This window comes from Phaenicophaeus curvirostris, chromosome 3, assembly GCF_032191515.1.
Source record: "Phaenicophaeus curvirostris isolate KB17595 chromosome 3, BPBGC_Pcur_1.0, whole genome shotgun sequence".
Lineage (NCBI taxonomy): Eukaryota > Metazoa > Chordata > Aves > Cuculiformes > Cuculidae > Phaenicophaeus > Phaenicophaeus curvirostris.
The window spans coordinates 70,771,376-70,798,000 of NC_091394.1; the positions used below are offsets into that span (position 1 = coordinate 70,771,376).

The 26,625-nt window shown below is 36.0% G+C and overlaps 1 protein-coding gene across 6 annotated transcripts in view; it reads left to right on the forward strand.

Moving 5' to 3' along the window:
* Positions 1 to 26,625, forward strand: part of RALYL (RALY RNA binding protein like) — a 400,435-nt gene that overhangs the window by 296,350 nt on the left and 77,460 nt on the right. For all 6 annotated transcript variants that reach the window (XM_069854306.1, XM_069854308.1, XM_069854303.1 and 3 more), the window contains one exon: positions 25,223 to 25,298. In XM_069854306.1, coding sequence (XP_069710407.1) covers positions 25,223 to 25,298 — 76 coding nt within the window. The remainder of the gene's footprint in view (positions 1 to 25,222; positions 25,299 to 26,625) is intronic.

The window sequence follows — 26,625 nt, forward strand, 5'->3', positions numbered from 1 at the left end:
AGGGAGAGATTGAGAGTGGATGTGTAGTGCTTATTTGCCAGCTAGGGTTAAGCCATGACAAAGAGTAATGATGGTACTTCCCTGCTTGCTCTCAGTGGCTGGACTAAAAACAAAAGAAAATCTCATCAATTTAACACTGGTAATTTGTAAAATGAGATACCTATCCTGAGAAACAGAAACATAAATTATGATTTCATTTCTGGTGAGCTAACTACTGATTTGATTGACCTTCTCACTGGGTATCACTTTATATCTTCCATTTAACATATTTGATGAGGACTAAGTCTTAAAAAGATGGACTTACACCTGTACAGATCTAGCTTGAGCACATTTTTACTTATTTTTTTATTCTGTAAAATTGAAATAGTTTGACATGTTTGTCTACAAACTACTTTCATGAGAGCAGAAAATCTGCCAAGATATTTCTTATTTTCCTTACATCCTTATTGATACTCACTAATCAGCTTTTTAGGAAGAAAAGTCTACAGTGTCACAGCCCTCAGTAACGTATATTTTGAAACATAAGTAATCTGTCTTCTACCACACAAATTGTGTTACAGTTGACAGTGTTCCGCTAATGCAGGTGCCACACGTAGTAAAGAAAACATTTTTTGAGGCAAGTTCATTAGTTAGACGTGTGCAATGAGTTCATTGCAAACAGCCAACAGTGCATTCCAACAGCTGGAGACGAATCACGCACATGCAATGATTTGTAATTTTTTATAAAATCTTCAATAAAGAGCTTTTTGAGCATGTTTATAAAAAATTATTGGGTATATTACAGATATTTTGCATGAATTTTTAGTAAATCTTGACTGTCACAGACAAGCTTTTGTAAACACTCCTGTTCAAAATGAACCTACTTGGATTCTTTTTGATCTTAGTCAAAAAGTATTTTTTTCCTGCTGCTCATGCAAATTTTACTTATACTTCACCAGAAAGCGCCCAGACAATAAATTATTTCTTATCTATAGAGGCATGATTATTAATATATGTGTTTTCATGAAGTATACCATACTTAGCAATTAATTGAAAAATATTTGTTTTCCAGATTAACATTGTGATAGCAATGCTAGCGAGATTTTGAAAGTAAACACAAAATGTTTTATAATCACTTCTTATAGTAAATTGGACCTATGCTTTGACCAGGGTCTTTTTAAAAAGTGAGGAAGGAGAATATCTCATGCAATCTGGTGGACCTGGCCATACATCTGCATGAATTCCCACACTGCAAATGTTTGTGCAGCCACCATGAAATCTAATTTCTTTCTTCCTTTTCATAAAAATGTATTAGCATGCATTTTTACATCTTTTCTTTGCCTGAATATATATGCACATTATTGTGTTAGCTCAGAAAGCTTAGTAGAATTCAGTTTTCAAAATATTTGACTAGCCAAAAATGCTATTATTAATGCTGAAGAAAAAAATCTCCTTCTACACAAGGTACTGTATGTTTTCAAACAAGAGATCTGCCCTAGAATTATCTATATTTTACTATGTAGTCAGCTACAGACTACAGAACCTGGTAGCTCAAACAGTCAACTTGAAGAATGTAAAGCAGCTACAAGAAGTTTTGCTTTCAAAAGAAGTTCTAAGCGTATAAACAGAAATGCACATACTTGGGGGGGAGGCGGGGAGGGAGAAAAAGCATGCATGTAACCAGCTTACAATTTTTGCAGATGTTTACACTTCTTTTATGTAACATTCTACCCATTAGGAATTTATAAGTCAGGAACGTGATGAACAAGTGCTCTATGTTGAGAATTTTAAATTAAAGGGAAAGAATTTTAAATTAAAGGGAATTGATATATATAATTTCCCATTATAATTTATTTCTGACTGAAAACATGCAATTAAAAAGCAAAGATGTTCTGCGTGTAGTTAGGTTATGTGTTAGTGATGTACATCATCCACGGCTATCTGGACATGCATCAGCGAGTAGAAAGGAAGAATGTCTAGCGACAATTTGCCAACTAATCTCTGATGAAAGTCAGTTCCAGTAAGCAAGCTTTCAACAGCACATTGTGCCCTTGAATATCTCCTGCATGTGTTCTTATTGGTTACTTTTACATGAATCTAAAGTTTTGATCATGCAATACTGGAACAGAAAATTCACATTGACTGAAATAGTGTTGAATCAAGGTATAACTGCTCAGAGAAGAGACAATCATGTCATCCTGTGCACTACTTTCACAGAAAGCAGCCATGTAACATGGCCTGGGATCCCTTCCATTGGGATTTAAATCAGATTTGAGGGGAACATCTTACAAGTGAATGCCCATTTATTCTGTTCAGCTGCTTGGTTGGAGCATCTATTGAACTGCCATAGAAGTGTCAAATTAGTGCCATTTGCTGTAGCAGTTTGCTGAGATCAATGGATACAAACAGCCATTGTTGTTACACACAAACTGTCACATAGCCATTAAGCATTAATATTTTGGAGTTATTAGAGGCTTAGATGTTGCACCTTCCCAATGTACTTCAGTCTTCGAAGTAAAATGATTTTCCTACCTGTGACTTTTTAAAAAGTACAGGGTCTACTTTGTATGTAAAAAATATTCCAGGTAATTATTGTTCATGTATGTAGATACACATGCACACTAATCCAGCATTTACACTGATTTCTGAAGTCCTTTTTCCCTGGGATCTAGGTTAAGTAAGCACAAGATTGTCCCTTTCAACTCCATACTCAGGTTTTTCTCTGTGTATAGCAGAGTCCAGGAATGAACAAAGGTAAGGATGTTGGTGGAGCTCTCCCCAGCAGGAAGCTGGGATGTTGGCAAGAAATCACCTATGTCTTGTGCTCAAAAGCATACCTGGATCCTTTAATTTGGTCCATGTAAGTAAGTTTCTTGTCATGGACAGTAGCAGAACATAAGGTGCATTTACATAGTTGGCAAATAATTTGTTTCATTGCAAAACCACTGTGAAATAGTATTTTATAAGATATGATATTTTATGCAATCCTTCTTGGGAAACCATGTAGCGAGGCCTGAAGAATATACTATACGAAAGATTGATGCTTTTTAAGACACATGGGTTGTTCGTGGTCTTTAACTGAAACTTCAGTCTCCCAGTTTGGTTTCTCTACACCTATGAGAGGTAAAAGAAACTTGGCAAGTCAGTTTTGTATGTCTTTTATCAGACAGACATTGAAAGACAGCAGAGAGGCATGTACGTATATTTTCATTCACTCAGTTCTGAAATACCACCAGCCAAATCAGTTTAAAAGATATTTAGTAAAGGAAAAAGAAATGGGGTTCTGTTGTTTTTTTTTTTAATAACAATATTTTTGGCTGGGCTTCAAACAAATGCAAATTAAGCAGCCAATTCATAAAACCTGCCATAAGTGTAAGGGAAGCTGTAACCCATTTGGAATACACTCATACTGCTCACTGTTATAATGTAAATTTTCTAAACATAAATTATTCAGAAAGATTAGCTCATTAATATAACTTAACACCTCATGTTACAGTGTTTGAGCACGGTGCTCTAGGCTCTAGAAAATATGAAATGAGAGCAATTTTTTTATTATAGAGTTCATATTTATATTGAAGTTCAAAGGATTTAATACCATCCTGTCAAGGTAAAGTTTTTTAAAATTAATCTTTAGTCACATTTTGATGGCAATGCTGGACTCAATGTTGCTACTGATCTTTCTATCCATGTAATGCAGCCATATCAGAGTCGGCATGATATATTGAAGGATTTTTCCAATGATAAATGAAAGTTCTAGAAATTAGAAAACTTCTTTTGCTGTCCTTAATAAGTCATTAAAAATAACACCAGTAATAATAATAAAACTAATGTAAATGCTCTACACAGAGAGTCACAGATGTAGGCCATGTAAATAGAATACTGTCTCACACTGTGATCTCTAGGCTTGAATGTACATTCCTAATGATCAAAGGTAATGGTAGAACAAGCTAATTTAAGATGAGTCTCAGAACCAGAGGAAGCCACATCCTGGATACTTCCCACTGAATTGCATCATTCATAACATTTCTATAACTCCAGTAAAATATAGAACATAGTCCTCCAAAGTGATTTTATTTTATTCTTTCAGTAACAATCTGTTTCTATTTATACTGCATTAATAAAGCAACAATTTGCCATTTATTTCTTCAAAACTATTCTGTTTAATTAAATACTGTTTTATCTTTTATGCATTAATTTGCATTTTTCCTTATGTGTCTTATAAGTAAGTAAGTTAGGTGTAGGGAAAAAGAGACAATGCTGAAGAAGAGAGGAAATGGAGCTCTTTTCCATTCTACACCAAAACCCCTATGCTATTGTAGGAAGAAACTTGCACCTTGGAGAAGTAACTGTTCCTCTTTTGACTCTGTAGAAATAAAGTAAAACCAGTCTCAGAAATGGAAACAGCATCCCTGGTTTCAGCTTGGAGGAGATCACACACTTGCAACTATATGAATGTCCTCACTGGGTGTAATCTGCAATCAAATTTTATTTTCTTTATGTAGCAGAAAAAAAGTTCACAAAATTAGAACATCACAAGCAAACTTAATGAAAGACTATACATCTGCATTTCTTCTCCTGTGTACCTCTTCAGCTCACAGCTCTGCCTACAAGGACCAGAGGTTCTTCCTCTGAAATACCGCTCAAACTTCTGGAAACTCAGCAGGTTCCAATGAACCCAAAAGTACTAAAGATAGCTATATCTATTATATGTCTTTCATCAGTTTTATTTAATTTCCCCTGTGGAACGATTTCAAAGCTAGTTCAGTGATTCAGGTGATATTTTATAAAGCCTAAGACAGTTGTACTCTGAAGGGATTAATTAATTATGGAGCATAACTTCATCAGTGTTTTCCTGATATGCAATCAACCTGCTATTTATCATGCCCTTAATTTTATGGCATGTTAGGCTGCTCTATAGTCTTAAATAGCGTGTGTCTAATTAATACTCCCTGATTTCATCAAAGCGCATGAGTTGCTCCTTCTGGTGCATTTCTTTCATTATCAGTGCACAGATATTGTTCAGGTGTGGCACATAACAAGCATTATTTTTTTCCTTGACTCACAAATCATATACTTATCTTGTGCTATATAACTACTGGCAGGGTCATTAAATAAAAGATGAGACTGCAGTCCCGTGACAAAAGGACAGCCAAGAATTTGTGCAGGTCATACCTGTTTCATTTCCAGAGTTGTATAAATTTGATTTGCCACAAAGCTGGTTAATTATTTTTATTGTTGAAGCAGTCTTTTTAATCAGAAATGAATGCATGTGGACTTTGCCAGACATTACTTCTGCTGATACACAGAACAAATATGTTTCTTCAAATATCTTAATTTTAAACTCCTTTAAGAAATGTAATTTTGGTGTTTACCATGATCCTGATAAGTGTTGTTATTTAGTTTCTCTTTCCCTGAAGTATAACTGTGAGTCCCCTGGATTTAGGAACACAAGCTTCTGTGACAGATCTTAAAACCGTCAGGCCCTGGATATACTATATATGGTGAAGTCCATGAGTGTTACTGAAGCTCGCGTGCTAAACCCATCAGCTTTACCCCAAAAAAAGCAAAAGGCTAATCTGGATGATAAATAACCCGCATAAACACAGCTTAATCCTTCTCTGCTTGTAAAAGTGGACATAGGTAATATTCTTAATCTTTTAAAATAAGTATGAAATCACTACAGCTTATTGAGAACGTACCCTGAAAGCTGTATACACAGTGCTTAGTGCTAAATTGGTTTGCACCAGAGTCGGCTCTTCAGCAACCTGACACCTCAGAGGTTAGACGACTATAACCAATGTAATTACTAAAAAAATTGGTTCCATGCTTCCAAAGATTTGTGTGAATTTTGAGAAATGAAATTGTTGATTTTTTTAAAAAGCAAAGTACATGCTTATGTCAAAACAAAAGAAGATCAGAAATGATCTTTTTGTTATGTTCAACTTTAAATGAATGAAGCAATGTATGGATATATATACATCTATCCTTTGTAGCTGATGTGTTATCCAGTTTGTGGCATTTCTAGTTATACTGGCTGATACAAAATCCTGTGACTGTATTAATCCCTCTGTATCAGAACTAAGCTGATTGCTAGCCGGAGCTTAAGAAGATATCCCTTTGTAGCAGATATGCGCTGATTGTATTTATCACCAGAATTCCTGTACAAGGTGTTTATCATTGGCCACATGCTTCCAGGAAAATGGATTTTTTTCCCCATTTGAACATGGCCATACAACCCATGCAGGAGACAAAATCCTCTATTAGATATCCAAGCAGATACACTCAGATGCTCTTTGTGAATAAATATTGTCCCTCTCTGGAGTCCCAGTGAAGTTCTGAGGAGAGAAGTTTTTCTGGGGCATGCTGACAGTTTCCATGGGGGAATCTGTTTTAGGTAAAGGAGTCTCCAGTTCAGGAGTAATGTGTTCACCAGTTCATCAGTGTTTACAGATGGATGCTCTGTCTGCCATAAATTTAATCAGAGATGATGCAGCAGCAAAGGCAAGGAATCTGCTGTGTACTTGTCCTTGGGTTTGGAAGACCATTTAATTCCTCCTTTGAGAACCTGATTATACTATTGAGAAGTATTAAAGATGTGGAAGAGGAAGGAGAAGGATAAGTAAGTAAGATTTATGCATCATTTCATGACTCAAGTGGGAGAGGGGGAAGTGGTGTTCTTAGTTCATGGGGGGAGTCAACAGTGACTCCCCTGAGTTCCACAGATCACAGATCTCTTTTTTTTTCCTGAATCTCTGCCTTTAGTCAATGTTGTGTTGATGGCTGCAGAAGCTCCTTCTGACTTGCTTAATCCTACCAGCAGTGATCCAAATTGCTTAGAAATAACACAGTCATTACACTGCTCAAACAATCCGAGGACAGCATGAGAGTCAAACTATGCAAAAGCCTTTTCCTGCTTGTACAATAGAATTGTTGTTTCTGTGATCAGAAAGCAGGTATTCCATTTAGTGTAGCAAACCATGTTGAGAGATGGAAGTGCAACATTTTTAATTAATTACCATGCTAGAAATTTGAAATTAGATATAACCGGTTTTGTCTAAGAAATTAACTATCATGTGTCTTTCTTCAGGTTATTTGCATTAGAAGGGTAGATCGCCAGTATATTGCAAATTGTTTGCCATCCCCATCAGTTACAATGACTTTAAAAAAACCAAGATTTCCTAAGGGCAGAATCTATCAATGGGATATTTTCACATGGTTTGAAATTTCTCTCAGACAACACTTCATAATGTTCATTGGTTTTGGCTTTTTCTTGGCATCATGATTTTGGAACTATGATGACTCCGTAATATTTCTTTTCTTCCCCCAGTTTAAAATTCTATTTGAACAAGTTCTAGAAAAAAATTACAGATATTCAGTTTTATGATCTCCTTTGTAAGTGGCAGTACTGAAGAAAGGTACTGGAGCAATAATGCTATAAGTGAATATTACAGGGCATAAAAACACTGAGTATTTTTAATATGTAAGCATAACAATATTATATTGTTCAGAACAATTTTGTTTCAATGTTTGTCTTTTTAAAACTAAAACAACTCAGTTAATAGTAACAATGGCAATGGCTTTCTTTAATACAATGACTAAAAGGCTGAGTTCTTTCTACCTTACCAAGTCTGCCATCACTATAGGTAGTTTTGGATTAACTGAATATGATTTTGTGTTGAAAAGTTATAGCAATAAATGGCAGTTCAGATCCTTTAAACTTCATACTTATACTCTGCTATTAATTACTGCTGTTAATTGGGAGGACTTGAATATGCAAGCAATAATTATTACAGAAGAGATCTCACCAGTCAAAGCTTTGTATATGGGCAGTCTTGACAGTCCAAGCCTGTTGGCTCCACATTACCTGAAAGATATGGTTTCTGGGAATATGCAAGGCTAGTTCGATAGCTATGGGCAGGAATTTAGGGATACAAAGACTTAAAAACAGATTACAATAAAACTAGTTGTATAAATAAGATAGCTGTTTTAAAATTTTTATTGCAGAGATCATATGATCCCATTTACATTTTTTTTTAAAGAGTAAACAATCCCTTTACCAAGGACAATCACATCAGCTTTCCCTCTTATACAGGAGGTTTGTCAATGACAGTCTATGAGTTTGCATGTGCTATGGCCTCTTTCTTGTTTCAATTTCCTCCTTACAATTTTCTTCTAACTTAACATCACTTTGTACTGTAAACAGACAAAAAAAAATATCATACTCCCAGTCAAGGTTATGTAAACATTGCAACCATGTTACAGCTGATCTAAGGTAGCTCAAGTGTATCTGGGTATTCTCTGTCCTCTGCAGAAAAACAGTTGACCTCTATTTCATTAAATATCTCTGTAAAGTCTAATTACCTCAGGCCTTCCTTTGTTTCCTTCTCAAAATCTTGTATTTAAGATCTGTGGTCTTGTGTATTAAATCTTTTATAAATAATAATTTCATGCAAAATAGAATATTTATTTCACATTTATATAATCTGCTGATGGTCTTATTGGTGATAGATGAAGGAAAGTGTTCACTCTGATGAACCTATTTTTAGAGTGAAACATGCACAAAGGAAGTTATTTAACATGAGAAAATTTAAGTGTTAGGATTTTTCAAGCAAAATTAAATGTATATATAAACCAGGTCCAGATAACAAAGTAAAATATGCAGTTATTGGATGTATTTATGTAACTATTTTAAATCTTAGTGCCTTCAATAGTAACATGCTCAAGATTACAATTATCCATTCACTGTCAGGAAATTGCAGGGCAATATATAATCTATGACATTTTTCTTATGAGAGCATAAGTCACGTTTGTTTTTTTCATGTCAGTGGCTGTATCTTACAGGATACTAAAATGAGACCAACTAGTAAATGTGCTAAGTCATAGCACAAGAGGCATCCGTGCAGTCATGAGGAACATGCCCAGAGCTCAGCCTGAGTGTGATGTAAATGAGACTGACAGGACTGTGTGCAGCGTCAAAGCGTGAAATGGAGACATTTAGAAAAAAGTGACACAGGTCAAGTACATTATATTGCTAATCACTAACCACAGAGATGAAAAATGCATGCTAAATACTTGTTGACAAATTAAAACATGTTTTCATATCTATGTTGTGGACAATTTTTCGAAAGGGATTGTCAGGAAATGGCAGTTTACCAGAGAATGGAGTTGTGTTGGCTATTCATAGTTTGTATACTTGAGCAGTTTGATATAGCCCAATAATAGAAATATTTATGTTTTATTACTTTCATTGGTATTTCTTATCCTCTGTGATCATTTATGGCTTTTTATTGTTTGCTGTTTTAGAGTTTCTAGAGCATATGTGGTAACTCACTGTATTTTCTTTTTTTCCCCAATACACCACTTTCCTTCACTGCTGAGATGGGAGAAAGAGGTAATCATTCTAGTGCACAGGTATAGCTAGTCTTACTTTGTGATTTAGCACAAACCAAAGAAATTGGTTTACTGAATTTTTTAATAAGACCAGATATGCAAAGTATATAAAGGTAATTTTTACTTTAATAAAGAATGATACTTTTGATGGTGTAAAACTAGCTAAATATGGGATTTTTAGCAAAGTTTATAAGGTATTTTTCCTCTTCATTATCATCTTGTGCATACAGCAAAGTGGATGGTTTTACACTTGAACTGCCTCTGATTCTTGCCTGCCTTTGTCTCTTCCCACCACCATTACAGCTTTCAGATCTTGCCACCAAGATTGCATAGCAGAATGGCAGAGTTTTTCCTATTTCTTGGTACTTAAAGTAATATTCTTAATTCTATGTGATTTTTACAACCCCACTTAAGTCAACATTTAGTTGATTACTATTTCTTTAAGCCGAATTATTAACACAAGAATAAATATGTAAACTTGGTAAAACAAATCAACAAAACTCTCAGCTAAATTTCAATTTCACAGGTACAAGCATTTTAGTTATTAGGAGTAAATAAAGAACTAGTTCTTTTCTTTTGAACTAATTCTGTTTCTAGTATAGCTAAATGACATGCTCTACTGCTCATGCTTCCTGTGCCAAATGGATTTTGCCTTCAGCTTCTACAGTATTAGTTTGTGTGATTTCTCAAATGCTCACCTACAGTTTGGTATTTCTGTTACCTGCCATATGGGGAGGCTCTGCCCTTTCTTTGGTCGCTATGCTAACTATTATTATCTAAGGCTACAGATAAAGTAAAAGTTACGTTCAGGACAGAACTTAGAGACTGGTGGTGTTAAAATGAGGAAAAACATTACAGTCAGCAACACGTTGCTCATGATTAGAAGGAAAGGAGAAAGTCACTAGTTCTCTGTTTTTCCTTATAATGTCCTTTTCACAAGGCCTTCTTATTACTCTCTTGTTTCTAATATTTTTTTTCATAATGTCAGGAAGACTCACATATGTCATGTTAAGAGCCTTGCTATTCAAATAAAGACCAGCATTTAACTGCAGTGAACTTTTCTTGAGTACCTTCCCAGAAGAAAGATAACAAACTCTTCCTTTGGGCTCCAGTTAAAATGATAGAGTAAGCAAAATGGCATTTCAAGAAATTATATTTACCTGAGAAATTTAGAGAAACTGTGTAAAAAGATAGACTCCTTATCGCTAATTATTAAACTCCTAATCCCAACTGCCATTTTCTTTCCAAAATGTTTACACATTTGATTATTTTTCCTGAATGCTGTTCTCAGTTCAATCATAACTAAAAAAGTATTCAAGTGGCAGCAATAATACATTTCCTCTTAGTGGAGTTAAAGCTGAAAGAAAGAAAATACGGTTTCTGGCTCTGTCTCCCTTGCTGCAGGAGAACCTAAATCCAAAAGCACAGAATATTTTAATACAGTCAAGAGCTCGGACATGGCTGTAGGCATAAAATCATATGACATCTTTCACATATCCCAGGGATCTGAAGGGAAGTGCCATGAGTTTCAGAAATGGTCAATAGGAACAGCTTCTCACACTCAGTTTGGACTGGAAGTTGAGCTACAACAGCACTCCTGGCCAGTCCTATTCTTTCCCACACAGGGTTTGGGTTATTCAGCTGTGTGGTAGCACAGGCTTACTGCAGATGCAGCACAAGGACAAAAGCCTCCTTGAACTTCTCATAAACCCCTATCGACCTTATCTGTGTTATCGTATAATGATGGGCACAGTAATTAATTTTATTTGCAATATTCAAACTTTTTCAACTGCTTCTCCAATTTCATATGGAGTCACAAAGGAGAGAGTGAAGGAAAAGAGACTAGTAGTTTGGGGACGGGGATATTTATTGTTTTCTAATGGTTTGGCAATTTGCTTTTTGGAGTAATTTGTTTAGAGATCTACATATTTAGAAATAAAAAAAAATATAGATCTTGGGTTTAGGTTGCTCAATGGGTGAAGCCACTGGGGAAAATACAAATAGTTTTGACAAAGTTACAGCCTGGTTGTAGAGAAATAATTTTATGTTATAATTTAAAACAGCTTACCATTTAAAATCTTGTGTTGTATCGTAACTCAGGTATGGCCATTTCAGTAAAGGGAAGCTGCTGTTGCTGTTGTTCTGTGAGAAAATTACTGGTTTAACTACTGAACTGTGTCTCACAGTGACAATGTCAATAAGTCAACATTTCAATTAACACCGGAGAAACCTATATGAAATGTTCCTGGTTTTGTGGATGCCCCAACACTTTCTCAGTGTGTTATCCCCCATTGTGACCATGATACTGCTGGATGCAGCAGACACCACAGAGCTGCGTGTGAGTCCCAGGGGAAAGGTGGCTGCTCCTGCATGGTCAGAGACCCATGTAGCTCAAGTGTTTGCATGCCAGAATGGTTGCAGGGTACAAAAGTTGGAGTCCCATGCATACCATTTATTTAAATGCGGGACAACAAATATGAAAGCTCATGGCCCAATACTTGCTCATGACAGTCACAGAAACAGCTATTTCCGGGGTAGCCTCACAATATGGGTTACCTGTAAGAAAGCTCAGCTTTTATATAGTTTGCTAAGAGAGAAGACTCATATTTCCAAACCTATTGCTGTTAAACAAGTCTTGTGTGGAGGAATAACAAAGGAAATAAAGGGCATTGACTTTTGCATATAAGCATATAAGAGAAAGAAGGGAAGAAACACATGAATTTTGAAAGTAACTAAAAGATGAGCTCTTCTCAAAATACAACTATTTATATGGTCCTGTTTTGTTTTCTGTTTGTTTTGTTAATTAATTTTTTTAATACTGGCATATAAATTGACATCTAGATTAATGACTGAAAGATTTTTCTTCCAAAATGCAGGTTTTTGGCTATGCTGCCCACTGGTTAGCAGTGCTATGTCTTCCCCATTGCTTGTTTGGCAGAAGTATGGATCTTTAGCTTCCTACGTCCTCCTTCCCTTGAGTACAGGGATTTAACACTGAAAGTTTCTTGTACAGTTTCTATCACTGAATAAAATAGCAGCTATTGAAATAACATATTAGGCAAATAAATATACCTGGAAAACAGTAAAACAAAGTAATTCATTATTTTATTTAAAAAAATTTACACTGCATATTTAATTAGATTAAATTTTTAAAACTGTTGCCAAGGTGTTTTTTCTGGGTCACATAAATATAATTTCTATTTGACCTTTGGATAGATTCTTTTCATTCTTGGGATGTCAGTGACTGAGCTAAAGAAGTCACTATGTAAAGAAAAGACCTTGTGACTCACTTCTGTCCCAGTATTTTTCCATAACAGAATACGTGTTCATACTTAACTTTTAGTAGAACCAGTGAAACCAAAGACTCATTACATGTATTCTGCAAATAATGCATTCTGTAAAACTGCAAAATTTTGCTAAATGCAGATTTAAAATTTAGAGTATTAATATCTAAGATGTATTAGTACATTAAGCATATTTACACCTGTAACATAATACCTTTTCCAGTGCTTTATGCTTTTCATTCAGTTTACTTTTTCTTTCAATTTAAAAAGAATTAAATAAAAATTAATTCAGCTAAAATGCGATGGATTAGAAAAACCAGGAACCTGGCAATCTGTGTATGAAGGGAGTCTTTTCATATGCAAATGTTCCAACAGTTAATTGTCTTGGTAATGCATGAAAAATACATTCAGAAATTTGCAAATGAGAGATTCTATGCATGCACCACAAAACTTCACCATACTCCTCTATGAAAACCAACACATTCATTTTATCCTTAAAGTCCTAGGGAATGTCTGTGCCATCATAGATAAGTTCTGCAGCCTTACTGCTGTAATACAGCGTCACACATGCCAGAAAATTTTTCACAGGCAGCCCACAGATTCATATGAGAGCTGCCTGTGAAGCAATCAGAGGTACAGAGAAAGGCAGAAGTAAAGCAGGACATAACCAGTTTATGAACATTAGGAGATCTGAGCGAAATATTTCTATTCTTAATAGGCTGCCTTAATTCACTTTCCTTCCTATCCACATTTACTGTACAAGAGGTTGTTTCCTCCTCTGGCAGCTGAAGTCTATGTCAATGATAACACTAATCCCTACTGCATCTGCCCTCTTTTATTGTTCTGCTATGGCGGCACTGCTATTTCAGTTTTGGCTGGTATCCCAGCAGAAAAAAAATGTGCTGTGTGCTATCCATCACGACTGTCCTTGTCAGCCTATATGTCCAGGGGTAGCATATCCTGAAAAACCTGTTGAACTCAAAACTGAGTCACTGTTAACTGCAAGTAGATTTGGTATTCCTTCAGGGATAGTCTTTCATTCTCAGGTTTATTATCCACCTTCCCAAAACTGCAACTCTTATCAAAGAAAGAAAACAAACAATTTTTAATTTAGAGAATACAGAGAGACATTAATTATTCTATGTAGTAACTTGTGGGCATGTTTATTTTACACATCTTGGAGAGAAGGGTTAGTAGACTTTCTGCATCCAAGCAGTGTTTGCTGGAGCTGTGATCTCATAAATGCAGTAGATTAGAGCACTGTCTTCATTTAGGAGAAGTGTCAAATATTAAAATAATTATTTTAATATAATATTCTCATATAATATTTTCATATAATTATTCTAATATAATGCAAATATTAAAATAATTATTTTAATATAAGTGAAGAAAAAATACCCTTGTGAGTTACTTGTTGCAAACAGGACAACAGTTAGAACATCTCCTATTTCCCAATCGAAATGAATAACTGTGTTAAAAGAAAACATGAATCCGTCCCAAACAGTGATACATCCCTCCCACACCAGAACTTGGGTATATCTTGACGTGAACACTGGCTTTCTGGTGGGTAACTGATGCTAGATCTTAGCCAGCATCAATTTATATGAGCTGAAGCTGAGAAGCATTTCCGTGTTCTGGTTCATGACTTTTTTCTATTAATCTCAGCCTTTAGAACTCATTGCAGTCAAGAGGGGGAAAAGACTTCTGGGGGATAACACCAAAATAAAGAGCACAACATGCACACAAAAAGGGTTAATTGTTATTATTCATCCTGGAACCATTATGGTGGTGACAGTATCCTAGTGAATGACATAAAATGAAATTATGAGCACATTTACTACAATTTATTGTTTCTTAATGTTATTTTCATTTCTGTGTGGATCACTGTGTAAAAGGAAAATGAGCTGAGGAAGGAGTTAGCTTGAGCTGAGACTGCAATGCAGTTCTTCATGTAGCTCACTGACTGGACAATACTGATAACGCAATGCCATGTGCTCAAGCACAAAGTCATTCTCTAATACCTCTTCCATAAATACACATGCAAACATCACACAGCCAGCTGGAATTTCCCATTGTCACTTTTGGAATAACTCCATTGCAGACTGTGACATCCTGAATCCCCGGGAGGTTTTGTTGCTGGATGTACTTTTCCCTAAAGTAAAGCATTTCACATTGACAGTGACTATATGAATGAGGAAAGAGGTGAATGTGAAAGACCACAATGTTCTTCCTTCTCGCTCAAGTTTACTAGATTCTACCTCAGCACGTTAAAAAAAACAAACTAAAATCCATAACAAATGCGCCCAAAATAAAAGACATCTCCCAGCTGCCCCTCCTCTCCCAAAGTCTTCTATTTATTATGTCAGTTATGATTGAAGAGTGAAAAGTAGCAACATTGACATAAACCTGATTTTACCACAGACTGAACCAGAAGGTTGCACTACCACAGAACTTTTGAAACTTTCATAAAAAGTTCTCTCTTTTTTCACATGAGTACTGCTTTTCCACTCAGGTTAATTGCTTGGAAAATAAGTACAGATATTCTTAAACATGGAATTATAAATGCTTATAAGATTGATAAGTAGTGTCAGGCATTGTGGGAAATGTTTTTAAGGTTGAGGTTAAAGCAGAGTGAAGATATGCACAGCTATCTGTAGACTGTTGGGCCAATGTACATCAGGCCAATATACATATTTTTAGGATTTAGGTGTATCTCTGGCTCTGCTTTCAAGTAAATATATGTCATGATATAAACAGCAATGTTTGATAAGGTGAACTTTAAGATTAGAAGACAGTGCACTGAAGCAACATTGAGTCATGTTCATTTTTATTCAGAGGGATCATTCAGCCCAGTGTTTTACTCTGGCCATTCTTGTTTGTTGCAATGCAAGACTTAGGGATCTTCTTTTCGACTTAAAACAAATTAAAGAAACAATGCCAAGGTTTTTAAAAGTCTGCCTGCATCTTTCCTTGTACTTCGCTCCTCATTTTAAATGACAGGCATGAGATCAGTGGTTTATGCAGCATCTCCAGAAGATTAATGTTTCTAGGTGAGCTTAGAGAGCTGTTTCATTTGATTAGCCACTGGAATTTCTTATTGCATTGCATTGAGGGGACAAAAAAAAAAAAAGAACGAATGTAACAGTTCTAAAAGCTGCAGACACTGAGGTTTAAGATAGGTCTACAGTACCAGTCTTCCCTTAGTAATACTGACAGATAATAATTTCAGATACAAAATTTCTGAGACTAAGGAATGTGTTGTTTGCTGTATTAAAGTCATTGACTCCAGCTTTCACTTTTACAACAACAATTTATTCCAGATTCAGGAATTCAATATTCCTCAGTGTTCCTTTGCAACTTTCTATTTTCAGAAACTGTGTGATAAAGATGAATTACAGTACTTCCAGTTTAAAATACATGCTTATATTGTGAATTTCTTCACACAGAGGCATAAATGTGCAAAAATATGAGGCAAAAGGAACACTCAGGATCTTTGGGTAGGGATTAGAAACTTGGATGAAAATTTTAATTTTGTCCAGAGAAGAGCAATGAATATGGTGAAAGGGTCTGGAGAACAAGCCTTATGAGGAGAGGTTGAGGGAACTGGGGTTGTTTAGCCTTCAGAAGAGGAGGCTAAGGTGAGACCTTATCACTGTCTACAATTAACTGAAAGGAGATTTGTTGAGAGGTGAGTGCCAATCTCTTTGCTCAAGTGACAGGCGATAGGATGGGAGGGAATGGCCTCAAACTGTGCCAGAGGAGGTTCAGATTGGACATTAGGAAAAATTTTTTCACTGAAAGGGTTATCAAGCCCTGGGGGGTGGTTGAGTCACTGTCCCTGGAAGTGTTTAAAAGATAGGTGGATAAAGTACTTAAGGATATGAATTAGTAGTGGACAGGTACATTTGTGCTTGATGATCTCAAAGGTCTTTTCCAATGTAGTGATTCCATGATTCTGTGAAATATAAGAGCCTAAACAGAACTCACTTCTTGTTGAGAAGCACTTTTTTGTTGCTCTTAAAAAACTACACAAATGTAAATAATTACATTAGTAAGAATAACAGAATGACCGGACACTTATGTAGTTAGCAAGACTGTTTGAAGTTGCATTGATTTCCAGTTCCAGTCAGCACCTGTTATGTACTAATGAAATAGGTATAGGAGAAAAGATAAAACATCATGCTTTAGGACTTATACTAATCCTAAACTACTTAGGATTTTAGGATAATCATGCTGAGGTGATAAGAGAATGAAGGGAAAATAATCTTGTTTCTAAGTAGTTTGAGGTTCTTGCATCTCCTTCCAAAGTATCTGAGGCAGCTAGAGGCAGAAAACTGATGTATATGAACCATCAGTCTGACAAGATATTGCATTTTCCCTATTCCTATCAACTATTTTTGTATTTTCCTTCCAGAAATGCCAAAGAAACCTGAATAAAACAACACTGTATATTGTTCATTTTAAGCTTGTCAGTATTATCAATTATTATATGCCCTGCTTTTGCACTAAGCTTCTATGCTGTTGTAGTTTGGTTGTCAGAACTGCATGCACTGACAATGAAAAAGAGTTAGTACATGGCTAGAATCTAAGCATTGCTAATACAGAAATACAGTATTTGGCATATAATTTGTATGTAAATCACCTTGACAATAATATTTCCCACCATGTGCCAAATTTCAATGGAATTATTTCCACTTCCACTGTCATCGTATTCAACCCTGACCTGTTAGTAAAAATTGTAAATTTCAGGCTAGCAAGTGCCACATGGCATTTTACTTTATATCACTGCTACATTATTTTATAATAACAAAACTTTGAAATTGTTAAAGGATTATTTAATTTTTTTATACAGAAACTTATCAGCTAATTCTGTGGCTGTCCATCATATATTTTGCAATGGTTGTGTTGCAAAGACAAAACATTTCAGAACCATAATATGTGATACGTTAGATACGAGGAACAAAATTTTTATAATGAAGTTGGTGAGACGCTGGAACAGATTGCCCAGAAAGGTTGTGCATATCCCATCACTGAAAGTGTTCAAAATCAGATTGAATGGGACTTTGAGCAACATAATCTAGTGAAAATTGCCCCTGCACATAGCAGGAGTGTTGGACTAGATGATGTTTAAGGGTCCTTTCCAATTCAAACCATTCTGTGATTCTGTGAATCTATAATTTAGGATAAAAATTTTCATGAATTTGGCACTGAAAAAGTGACTATATCTCAAGAGAAATGCTGTCAGACTTGTGTTATGCAATCCAAAGTGTGTGCTTTAAAATAACATCTATAGATTCCCCAATCCAGAAAAACTTGGAACATGAAGATCATAGGCAGACAGAGGTTATCTAGAAAAAAGAATTGTACAGCTGGAAGTAGTTGTTTGAGGCATGGACTTTGTTGAAGTGAGGTTGGGCCAAAATTAAAAGATGAGATCACTGCAAAAACAAGAACAGTGGAAAACAGAGGAAGGATCTCAGGACAAAGAATAAGAATAAAATCAGGAGTGTTTTGGGGAATAACATCAGTGGGAAGTGTTGGAAGTGCATTTGGGGCTGCAGAGGTCTGTCTTGTCTCTCCTGTCCTCTGTGGATGTCATTTTTCAAGACTCAGTGAAATCCACAGCATGATTCTTTTCTGATCTGTTGTCAGCCTGGATGAAAGCCTTGTGCCAGTAGGAATACCCTCAAGGTCAAACCTACCCTTGAAAGTTTTGACAACAAAGTTCAGGGTATCAAAAATGCACCTAGCTCTTGGTGATGATGGCTGTATCAACAAGTTCCAAGGGCAGAAGCAGCTACAGTGGCCAGCCTTTCCAAGGGACACACTCTGCCCTCCCAACTACCAGCACACCATCTCCTGCTACCTGCGCCCCTGGGCCTACTGGGCCCTCCTGCCCAAATCAAAACAGATGCCAGGGCTGCTGCAATGAGCTGAATGAGCTGTGCTTTGCAAAGTATTTTTGTGGAAGCCATTACACTTGTGCCTTGGGAACATTTACGTCTAAGAATTATAAGGAAATGCATTTTAAAAGCAAGCAATCTTTTTTTGGAAAGTCCAAGAAATATGATTAAAAAGTGCAGACAAACAAATGTTGGTAATTTTAAAAAAAATATTGTTATAGTTAGTTATTTTAGGAAAAATACTTTTTGTTCCTGTTTGCATTACTACATTTCACCATCTGCAGGAGACAGAGAGAGAAAGACAAAAGGATTGGGGAAATGGGGATAGTGAACTCTTTTGCACTCTACAAATTTCAATTGTCACGAAAAACTATTGCTTGGAGTATGAAGCTAACATTAGTAGGAGAGTTAGATAAAAGGCTGTGGGGCAGAGAAAGTAGCCAAGTATTAGAAGAAAGAAGAAAAGTTATTTTGATGGAGGGCTGGAAATTACTGAGGTTCAGGGCATGTTCCTTTGGATAAATCATGTTGAAATGTGAAAGAGGTAGATGAGGGACTTTCATACTGTATCACCACTGCACTGTTCAAGGTTGCTGCTTGAGGCTAATTTCAGTTTGGAGAAACTCAGACATCTAGTCAACTATAAGCTTTGTCTGAGTCTCACGGCAATAACTATCTTTTGTTATCAAAGAAAAGCAGCAGAGAGTTTGTTGGCTGCTGCCCTGTAGTGACTGTGTTTGATCTGAACGAAGACAGGTGCTTTATTTTCTTTCTGTAAACAGCATCTTTATTGTGATCAGGAGAAGACAAAGAAAGAGAGGTGCTCTTTACACACCTCACTGTCTGAAAAAAAAAAAGCTGTAAGTGGAGGATCAGTTCTGCTTCCCTTTAATAGCAGCAATGAGAAAGTACAGTGCAAGCAGGGGTTGGGATCATATGAGAGTCCTCGCTTGAACTACTTTTTTTGTCTTTGGCTGGATATACTTACATTAAAATATTTGTCGTCTTTTCCTAAGGGTAGCAGAAAGTGCCTGATGTACTTTTCCATTGCTTTCCTATATCCTCGTGTCAATGCCACTCTTTTGCATGAGTAGAATTAGTCAGTGTTAAAAAAGTCATGTTGAAATGTTCTCTGGGTGAGAAAAAAAAGCAGTTGACAATTTGCCTGCATCTATAGTTTGTCTTTGTGGACTGAAGGGCTCCTATGACAGACAGCTTCATGGCTATCATGGCACAAATCCAACTAGGGGTTTCCACAGTTAACACACAAACTCCTGCAGCTCTCACGGCTGGTCTGCAGACAAGTGTCTGTGGCCGCATTGTCCTGTGTAGCTGAGTCTGAAGCTCTTACACCTGCAAAACAGCAGCATGGATTTTCTCATAGTGGAACCCACAAATCCAGCGCTGACAACAAGGCTTCCTTCCCTTAGGAAGCACTTCGGAAAACATGCTATTTTCTCTGCAGTGTTCCTTCCCTTGCAGCCCAGTACTCCAGCCATCCCCAAGAGCGATCTGCAGGGATTCAAGCACCAGCAAGTAGTTTGGGAGGCCACAGCCTCTGTAATCTCAGCAGAATCTATAGGAAGGCTTCTAGAAGCCACAAAATTATCATTCTTCCTTTCCCTGGCCAGGATGGGCAGGCCATGGACCACTGTTGGTCATGCACCCAAAGGGTCCGGAAAGGTCTTCCCAGTGACTGTGTTGTTAATTGGGGCAGGAGGTGCTAGGATGGCAACAATCAGAGAAAATCCAAGGCAGACCAATGCTCTGCATCAGCTGTGAAGCACACTGGTATGAGTTCTGCAGCTAAAGGAGAGACTGCTGTCTCCAGCACCAGGAAGGAATGGTTTGTGACAGGTGTTTAGACAGTACAGGATTTCCCCTTATAGCTGTCACTTGTCCTCACACCAACCCAGTTCCCTAGGGAACAGAAAGTGATTTTCCAGCAAGACAACACCTGACACATGTTACTGAATGATGTTGAGAATGATAGTTTATATAATCCTATAGCTTCGTTTCATTTTAGCAGTATTTAATGAAAGAAGAGATGGCTGAACAAAGCAATTTCAAATACTGTTCAACAAGCAGCTCTTTCTGTATGAAGCATTAACAATAGCTACCATCTTTGTAAAAGATGCTAAGTGAAAATCCAAATGCTGCTGAGGCCCACAAGCAAGTTATTCTTAATCCCATTATGGAAAAGGGAAATATGTGACCTAGACCTTCATTTAATATTTTACTAGACTTGAAAGTTAATTTGAGTTTTTGTCCAATTTTCTGGGACATTTTTTCTTTACAGCCATGCAATTTGGGCACAGAATTGAATAGAACTGACAACAGTCCTTTCCTTTCCACTTTTTTTTCACATTTTAGAGACAGGAAAAGGGAGAAGATTGCACGTCATTAATGTAACATAGAAAGAAAAAAGAAAGTCTGTGATGTAAAAAATGTCATATGACTTTATTAAAATTCTTCTAGTACACAACACGGAGATTTATGGGATTGGTTAGTGGAGGGGTATAAGAAAGATAGATTAGCTTTAGCTTTACTAGTGTTAATGTATGGTATAAATTATACGTCTAGAGGTTTTCTCTAAATTACATCTACTTCTTGGTCTTACTCTTCCACCCCAAATAATTTGGGTCATCTGAAGAAAGGAGACAATGCATCCTGATCTACATCCTGATGCATCCATATTTTTGTCTGGATATAAATTACGTTTTCATTGAATGATCTATTTCTCTGTGCATTGATTTTGATTACCATTTCTTTAATTAAAAGTTGATCTAAAGCAGAGCTGATCTGAAAGGAGACAATGACACCCTTTTTCATCCAAAATTCTATGTCAAGCAACTGTGGGATTTTTCAGTGTATGTCTCAGTTTCTGCAGCTATTCACAAGAATGAATGGGAAAACACCTGACCAAACATGTCTTAGAAAACGAGCTGTTGAGCTACAGAGGCCTTTAGAGTTTTCTTAGCTCTGCAGCTTGATTCCAAGTCATCCTGCCATGCTCAGAAGCCGCATCAGTAATAATTGTAGGTACTTGGAACTCTGGGCCTTATCCTGCAAAGCAGCGTGTCTACAACTGGAATGCCAGTTTGCAATGGTCCTTAGCTCGATTCCTTACCTATGTCTAGAAATTGTATGGGAAAGTACTGGTTACATGGGGATAAACATCATGCCAGGAACCACTTTAACAATTTAATACAAGAGAAAAATGAGTACTAGTGCCTGGGAAAAGTGTGTTTAATATTATAGTATAAATGTAGCCAGAAAGATAGATCCTAGTTTTGCAGCAGAAAGACTTTAAGTCCTAGTTTTCATGGGTTAAGCTAGTGCCTGTTGAAGTAGGTAGTTTGTGGCATTTCTTTTTGTGAACCCAAATGATTGATTGGATTTGTGTTTGTTTAATAAAATTTTTTAAAGAATCTGAAGAGCAGATATACTGAGAAGTACTGAAATACTTCTAAGGTATGGATACACTTTATAAATAATTGCTTACACTTACAAAGGTTGTTTAAAGGCAACACTTGCCTTCAGGACCAGATTCTCAGGTTGTATTAGCAGCGAAATTATGAGCAAAGCCTCAAGGCTAACTGACGCTGCTTCTCCAAAAATGGAAGCTTTACGCGACAGTCTCCTTGGTCGTTTCTGTATTGCCTAGACAAAGCATGCAGGCAGTGGTATGAAACAATGATAGGAGAAGGTAGATCAGGCTGTGTTGAGCTGCACTTTCAGACAATTTTGTGTAGCCACAGAAAATCATCATTGCTCTCTCTAAACGGTTTGCATATTCTTTTTTTTAAGTCGTTTTTTTCTCATTACTTTTGACACACTTTTCAGTATAATTAGAAATAAAACTGCTATTTTTATAAATCAGGTATATTCTATGGATGACACACAATCTTGAATGAAATCTAGACCTCATAACTTAACTAATCTCTGCTGTGCTAACAGAAATAAATAGAACTGAAGATGCATTTATTTTACTAAAGTAATCATGTTTGATTCTGAAAGCACAAAGAAAGCATACATGACAGCATTATAATGTCCTGTTATCTGCAGTGTCACTTTCCTATTTATAGTGATTCCTTAATATTTTGAATTTCAGTGTTGAATTTATCTTAATGTTGATGTCTGACTAAACATTTATAGTATACGAACAGAAAAAATAATGTGAGAGTCCCTGGGCTGCTCCATTACCATATAGAAGCAATGTGAACGTCTGTGTCCTTTGTCAAGTTCTCTGGTTCATATTCATGTAAAAGTGCAGTAGATAATTTTGGAGCATAAGGAGTGATACCTCCTTGCATCCCTTGGAGTGGAACCATTAGCCCAAGTAAATCTCTGTGCTGCAGCCAACAAATTTATTTGACACACACTTTATGACCTAGTAGATGTAAATGTCTGCTGTGAAACTAATGATGAATGAAGCAAGAGAACAAGTTATCTCACAGGATTTCCAGTTGGGCTAGAAATACTCTATCCCTTGAAATTTTGATAAGTTCACTTCTAATCTTAATTCGAAAATTGAGGTTGGAGTAAATAGTGCTGAAAATAATGAGGTGAAAATATGTTCTAACTTTTTAAACCATTCTCTACACCCATTCTTAACTTGCTACAACGTGTTTAGGGACTTGCAGAGCTATTTAATCACTTTCATATTAAAAGAAAAATCCCACATGCACAGGTTTTCTATGAACTATGTCCTGTGTTAAAGAGAAATTCTGGCTATTACTGTCTATTTAATGTAGTTCACTATTTTCTACTACTGCATCTAGAGATTTATTTGTGATGAACTCTTAACTGATTCTGAAGAGCTTTACAGCTATGTTTACTTACAGCTTTATCAGCATTTGATAAAAATAAAGGGAACAGATAACAAACAGCCGTTAGCCTCCTACACCACTCATCTCTGTTAAAAATGAGTATTGTAGAGCTGGAAAAGTAGGTCTACAAGAATAATCATGGAGACAGTATTGATCTGTCCCAGAAAGATGTGAAAAGTTTTTAAAGTCCTTTATTGTTTATACATCTGAGAATAGTGACCTGGGCTGTAGCTGTAAAAAAACAGCAGAAAAGAGACATGAAAAATTGGTGAAGATTAATCCCACAGCCTCAGGTATTTCCCAAGAACTTATTATAATTCTATTTTATTTCCCCTAAAATCTGACCTAGTTATAGTAGGAGATCATGAAAGTCAATACAGTCAATGACCTTAAAGCTGACATATTAAAATAGTGTGCAAAGGTCTAATTATCATAAAGGTCACAGGATTAAAATTTCATTCCAATTCTGTTATTTCCAGGAGCCAATGTAATTGCAGCACAGATATCCAAATTCCTAAGTGGCTTTCAGAAATGCTTGAATATTACTTTGTTGGGTCAGCATCAGTAGAATTTATACTTCTATAAATAAGGGAATTGTAGCTGATTTTTAACAACCACGGAAGAGGAAGATTAGTATATATTCAGTAAAGCACTTGCTTAAAATTAAGGGTAGGAAAGCATTTCAAGGAGGACTGAAAATTCTTTCCAATAACACCTAACTTCAGAGAGATAAGTAAAACAAGACATTTGATAGTTTATGGGAAATATTGATTTAAGAGTAATACAGCTCCTACAAAAGGAATTATAATAAGATTTAACTCTGAAATATTTTCTGTGGAGAAAATTTTACCAAAAAGTATATTTCAGATGAAATATTTCTACAAACTTTTTTTTCATTTCAGGACATTTGATAATGTTAAATAAATGTTGCTTCATCTCAAAATATCAAATTTCAATGGAAAATATATTTTAAATTATTTTAATGTTTTACTCAAAAAACTCAAATCAAAAGTTTTACTTTATCTACATAATATTTTTGTAATGTCAACTTGGGAACACCCAGTCGGAAGTGAGGAACTTTTTAATATAGTTTTGTTTTTACATAGACAGCGTCCTAAGTTTGAGTAAGGCATTCTTCACAGAAGAGTCTGTAATCAAAAGTAATCAAAATAGTAGACATGTATTTCCTGGTATGCTTTTGAGTATGATTCAGAAGAAGAGAATAATTTGAGAACCAGAAGCATGACTAATGTCTATAGAAGCTTCAAATATTTTTTAAAAGTCAACGCTAAATACACAGGAACAATGCCAGTGAAAAGTGCACAAGATTTCTGATGCTGTTGAGAATTATAAGTACTTACCTAAGCTCAAGTATATGCAAAACAAGATTTTATGGAAGTAGATGCTGTCTTACTTGTTTTTAATATGTCTCTTTTTCAGTGGACAGTGAAGTGTCAGTTAAGGATCAGTGTGCAATTCTCTAGATTCTAAATGAAAACCCTTCAGAAACATTATATTCCTCCACAACAGAATTTGAGATGAGATCATAGTTTGTCTCAATATCTAAGTTACTATTCAAATCTCCTTGTATAAGGGAAATAGTGTTGGCCTCAGCTTCAAGACTGGAAATACATGTATGGTTGAGACATAATATCTTCCTTTACTAATAAGTGACATTTTGCCTAAAATCTTCTTGCATCTCAGCAAGAATTTTTAGGAAAGTTTTATAGCATCAGTTCAGAAGTGGTAAAACCAGACAGATGTTTTAGGTGTGATGTCTGTTTTCACTGTCTTCCAGACATTTGGCTTACAGATATCAAATGTTTGCTTTCAGATATCAACATGGCAGGAGAGCCAAAACCATACAGACCAAAACCTGGCAATAAGCGGCCACTTTCAGCACTTTACAGGTAAGTGAGATTTCATCTTAACTCACTACAATTCAATTTTTATTAGAAAAATTATGGTAACCTGAAATGTGTCTACCAATGTAACTGCATAGCCCAAGAATGAGACAAAAGCTTTTTCTTCCATTTGCTCTTTGATGCCTGTGCAAAATATAATCAAGCTCTTGTACACACCAAAAGGTTATAAATATTATTAAAAGAGCCAGTATTCTGGTGTCTGACACTGCATGTACCTGTTGACTCATTCTAGAGCAAAAAGTTCTAACTTCCAGAGATAAAGGCTGTCTGTATGAAGACTGTCTTTAAAAAAAAAATAGTTTATGCCAATCAGGAGTAAACCTAGCAAATAAATTCCTGACTGATACTTAGATTCAGTTATCACAACATGCACATGACGTCCCCTTTTTGCTTGTAAAGGAACATCAGAGTTTGTTTGCTGTAAAAAAATTGGATATTTAGATGATGATACAGACATTCAGAAGAACAGATAAAACTAAATCAGTTTGACCATAATTTTATTTCTTAGAGAAAATACCTTATGTTTTACTGAGGCCAAAAACTCATTATTCACACCATGGATGTTATTTGCCAATGCAAGAACAATCTGAAGGAAGGAGCTGCAGCTTTAAACTGTAAGAGGTATTGTATGGAGAGTCTTGCTATGTTAGATATTTTAAAAGACGTTTGAAAGCAATGCCATAACCTTGCACGTTCTTTTTTTTCCACAAACACACACACACACACACACAGGGGCTGAGTCTGGAATTCAAGCTTTCAATGTAGATGTGTTGCAATGGAAAGGTATTTATTTAGTTCTTTATGTACTGGCAATATAATTTTCCCTCCAAACCACATTTTTATTTTTCTGAAGTGAAAAAGGAAGTGCAGGAGAAAAGAAGCAGACCTTAGGCCCATGTAGAAGGGTGGTGTTTAACAAAATCATAATGAAGTACACAATAAAACTATAAATCTCTCATTTAGTACACTTACTGACAAAAGGACTGATGTAGTAATTCGTGAAGAGTTTATTAATGTCTCCACTTCTGGTACTACAATCAGTACATTTTTTGCGTCCTTTTTTAAAATATTAAGTGCTATTTCATTTTTTAATCCTTATCCTTTATTGCTTGGCTATGGCCTCCTTCCTGTGACTTTTTTATTTGTAGGCTTCGGTGAAATAACCAATAATTTCAGAGCAACAGAACTGGTTTCTAATAGATTTAAGTGTCAAGGTTGGGAACCAACTTCTAACAAGACTGGACTTCTTCCTCAGGTGTTCAGAAGGGCATTGACAGTGGTTTTCTCCTATTCCCAGGTGTGTTTTTCCATA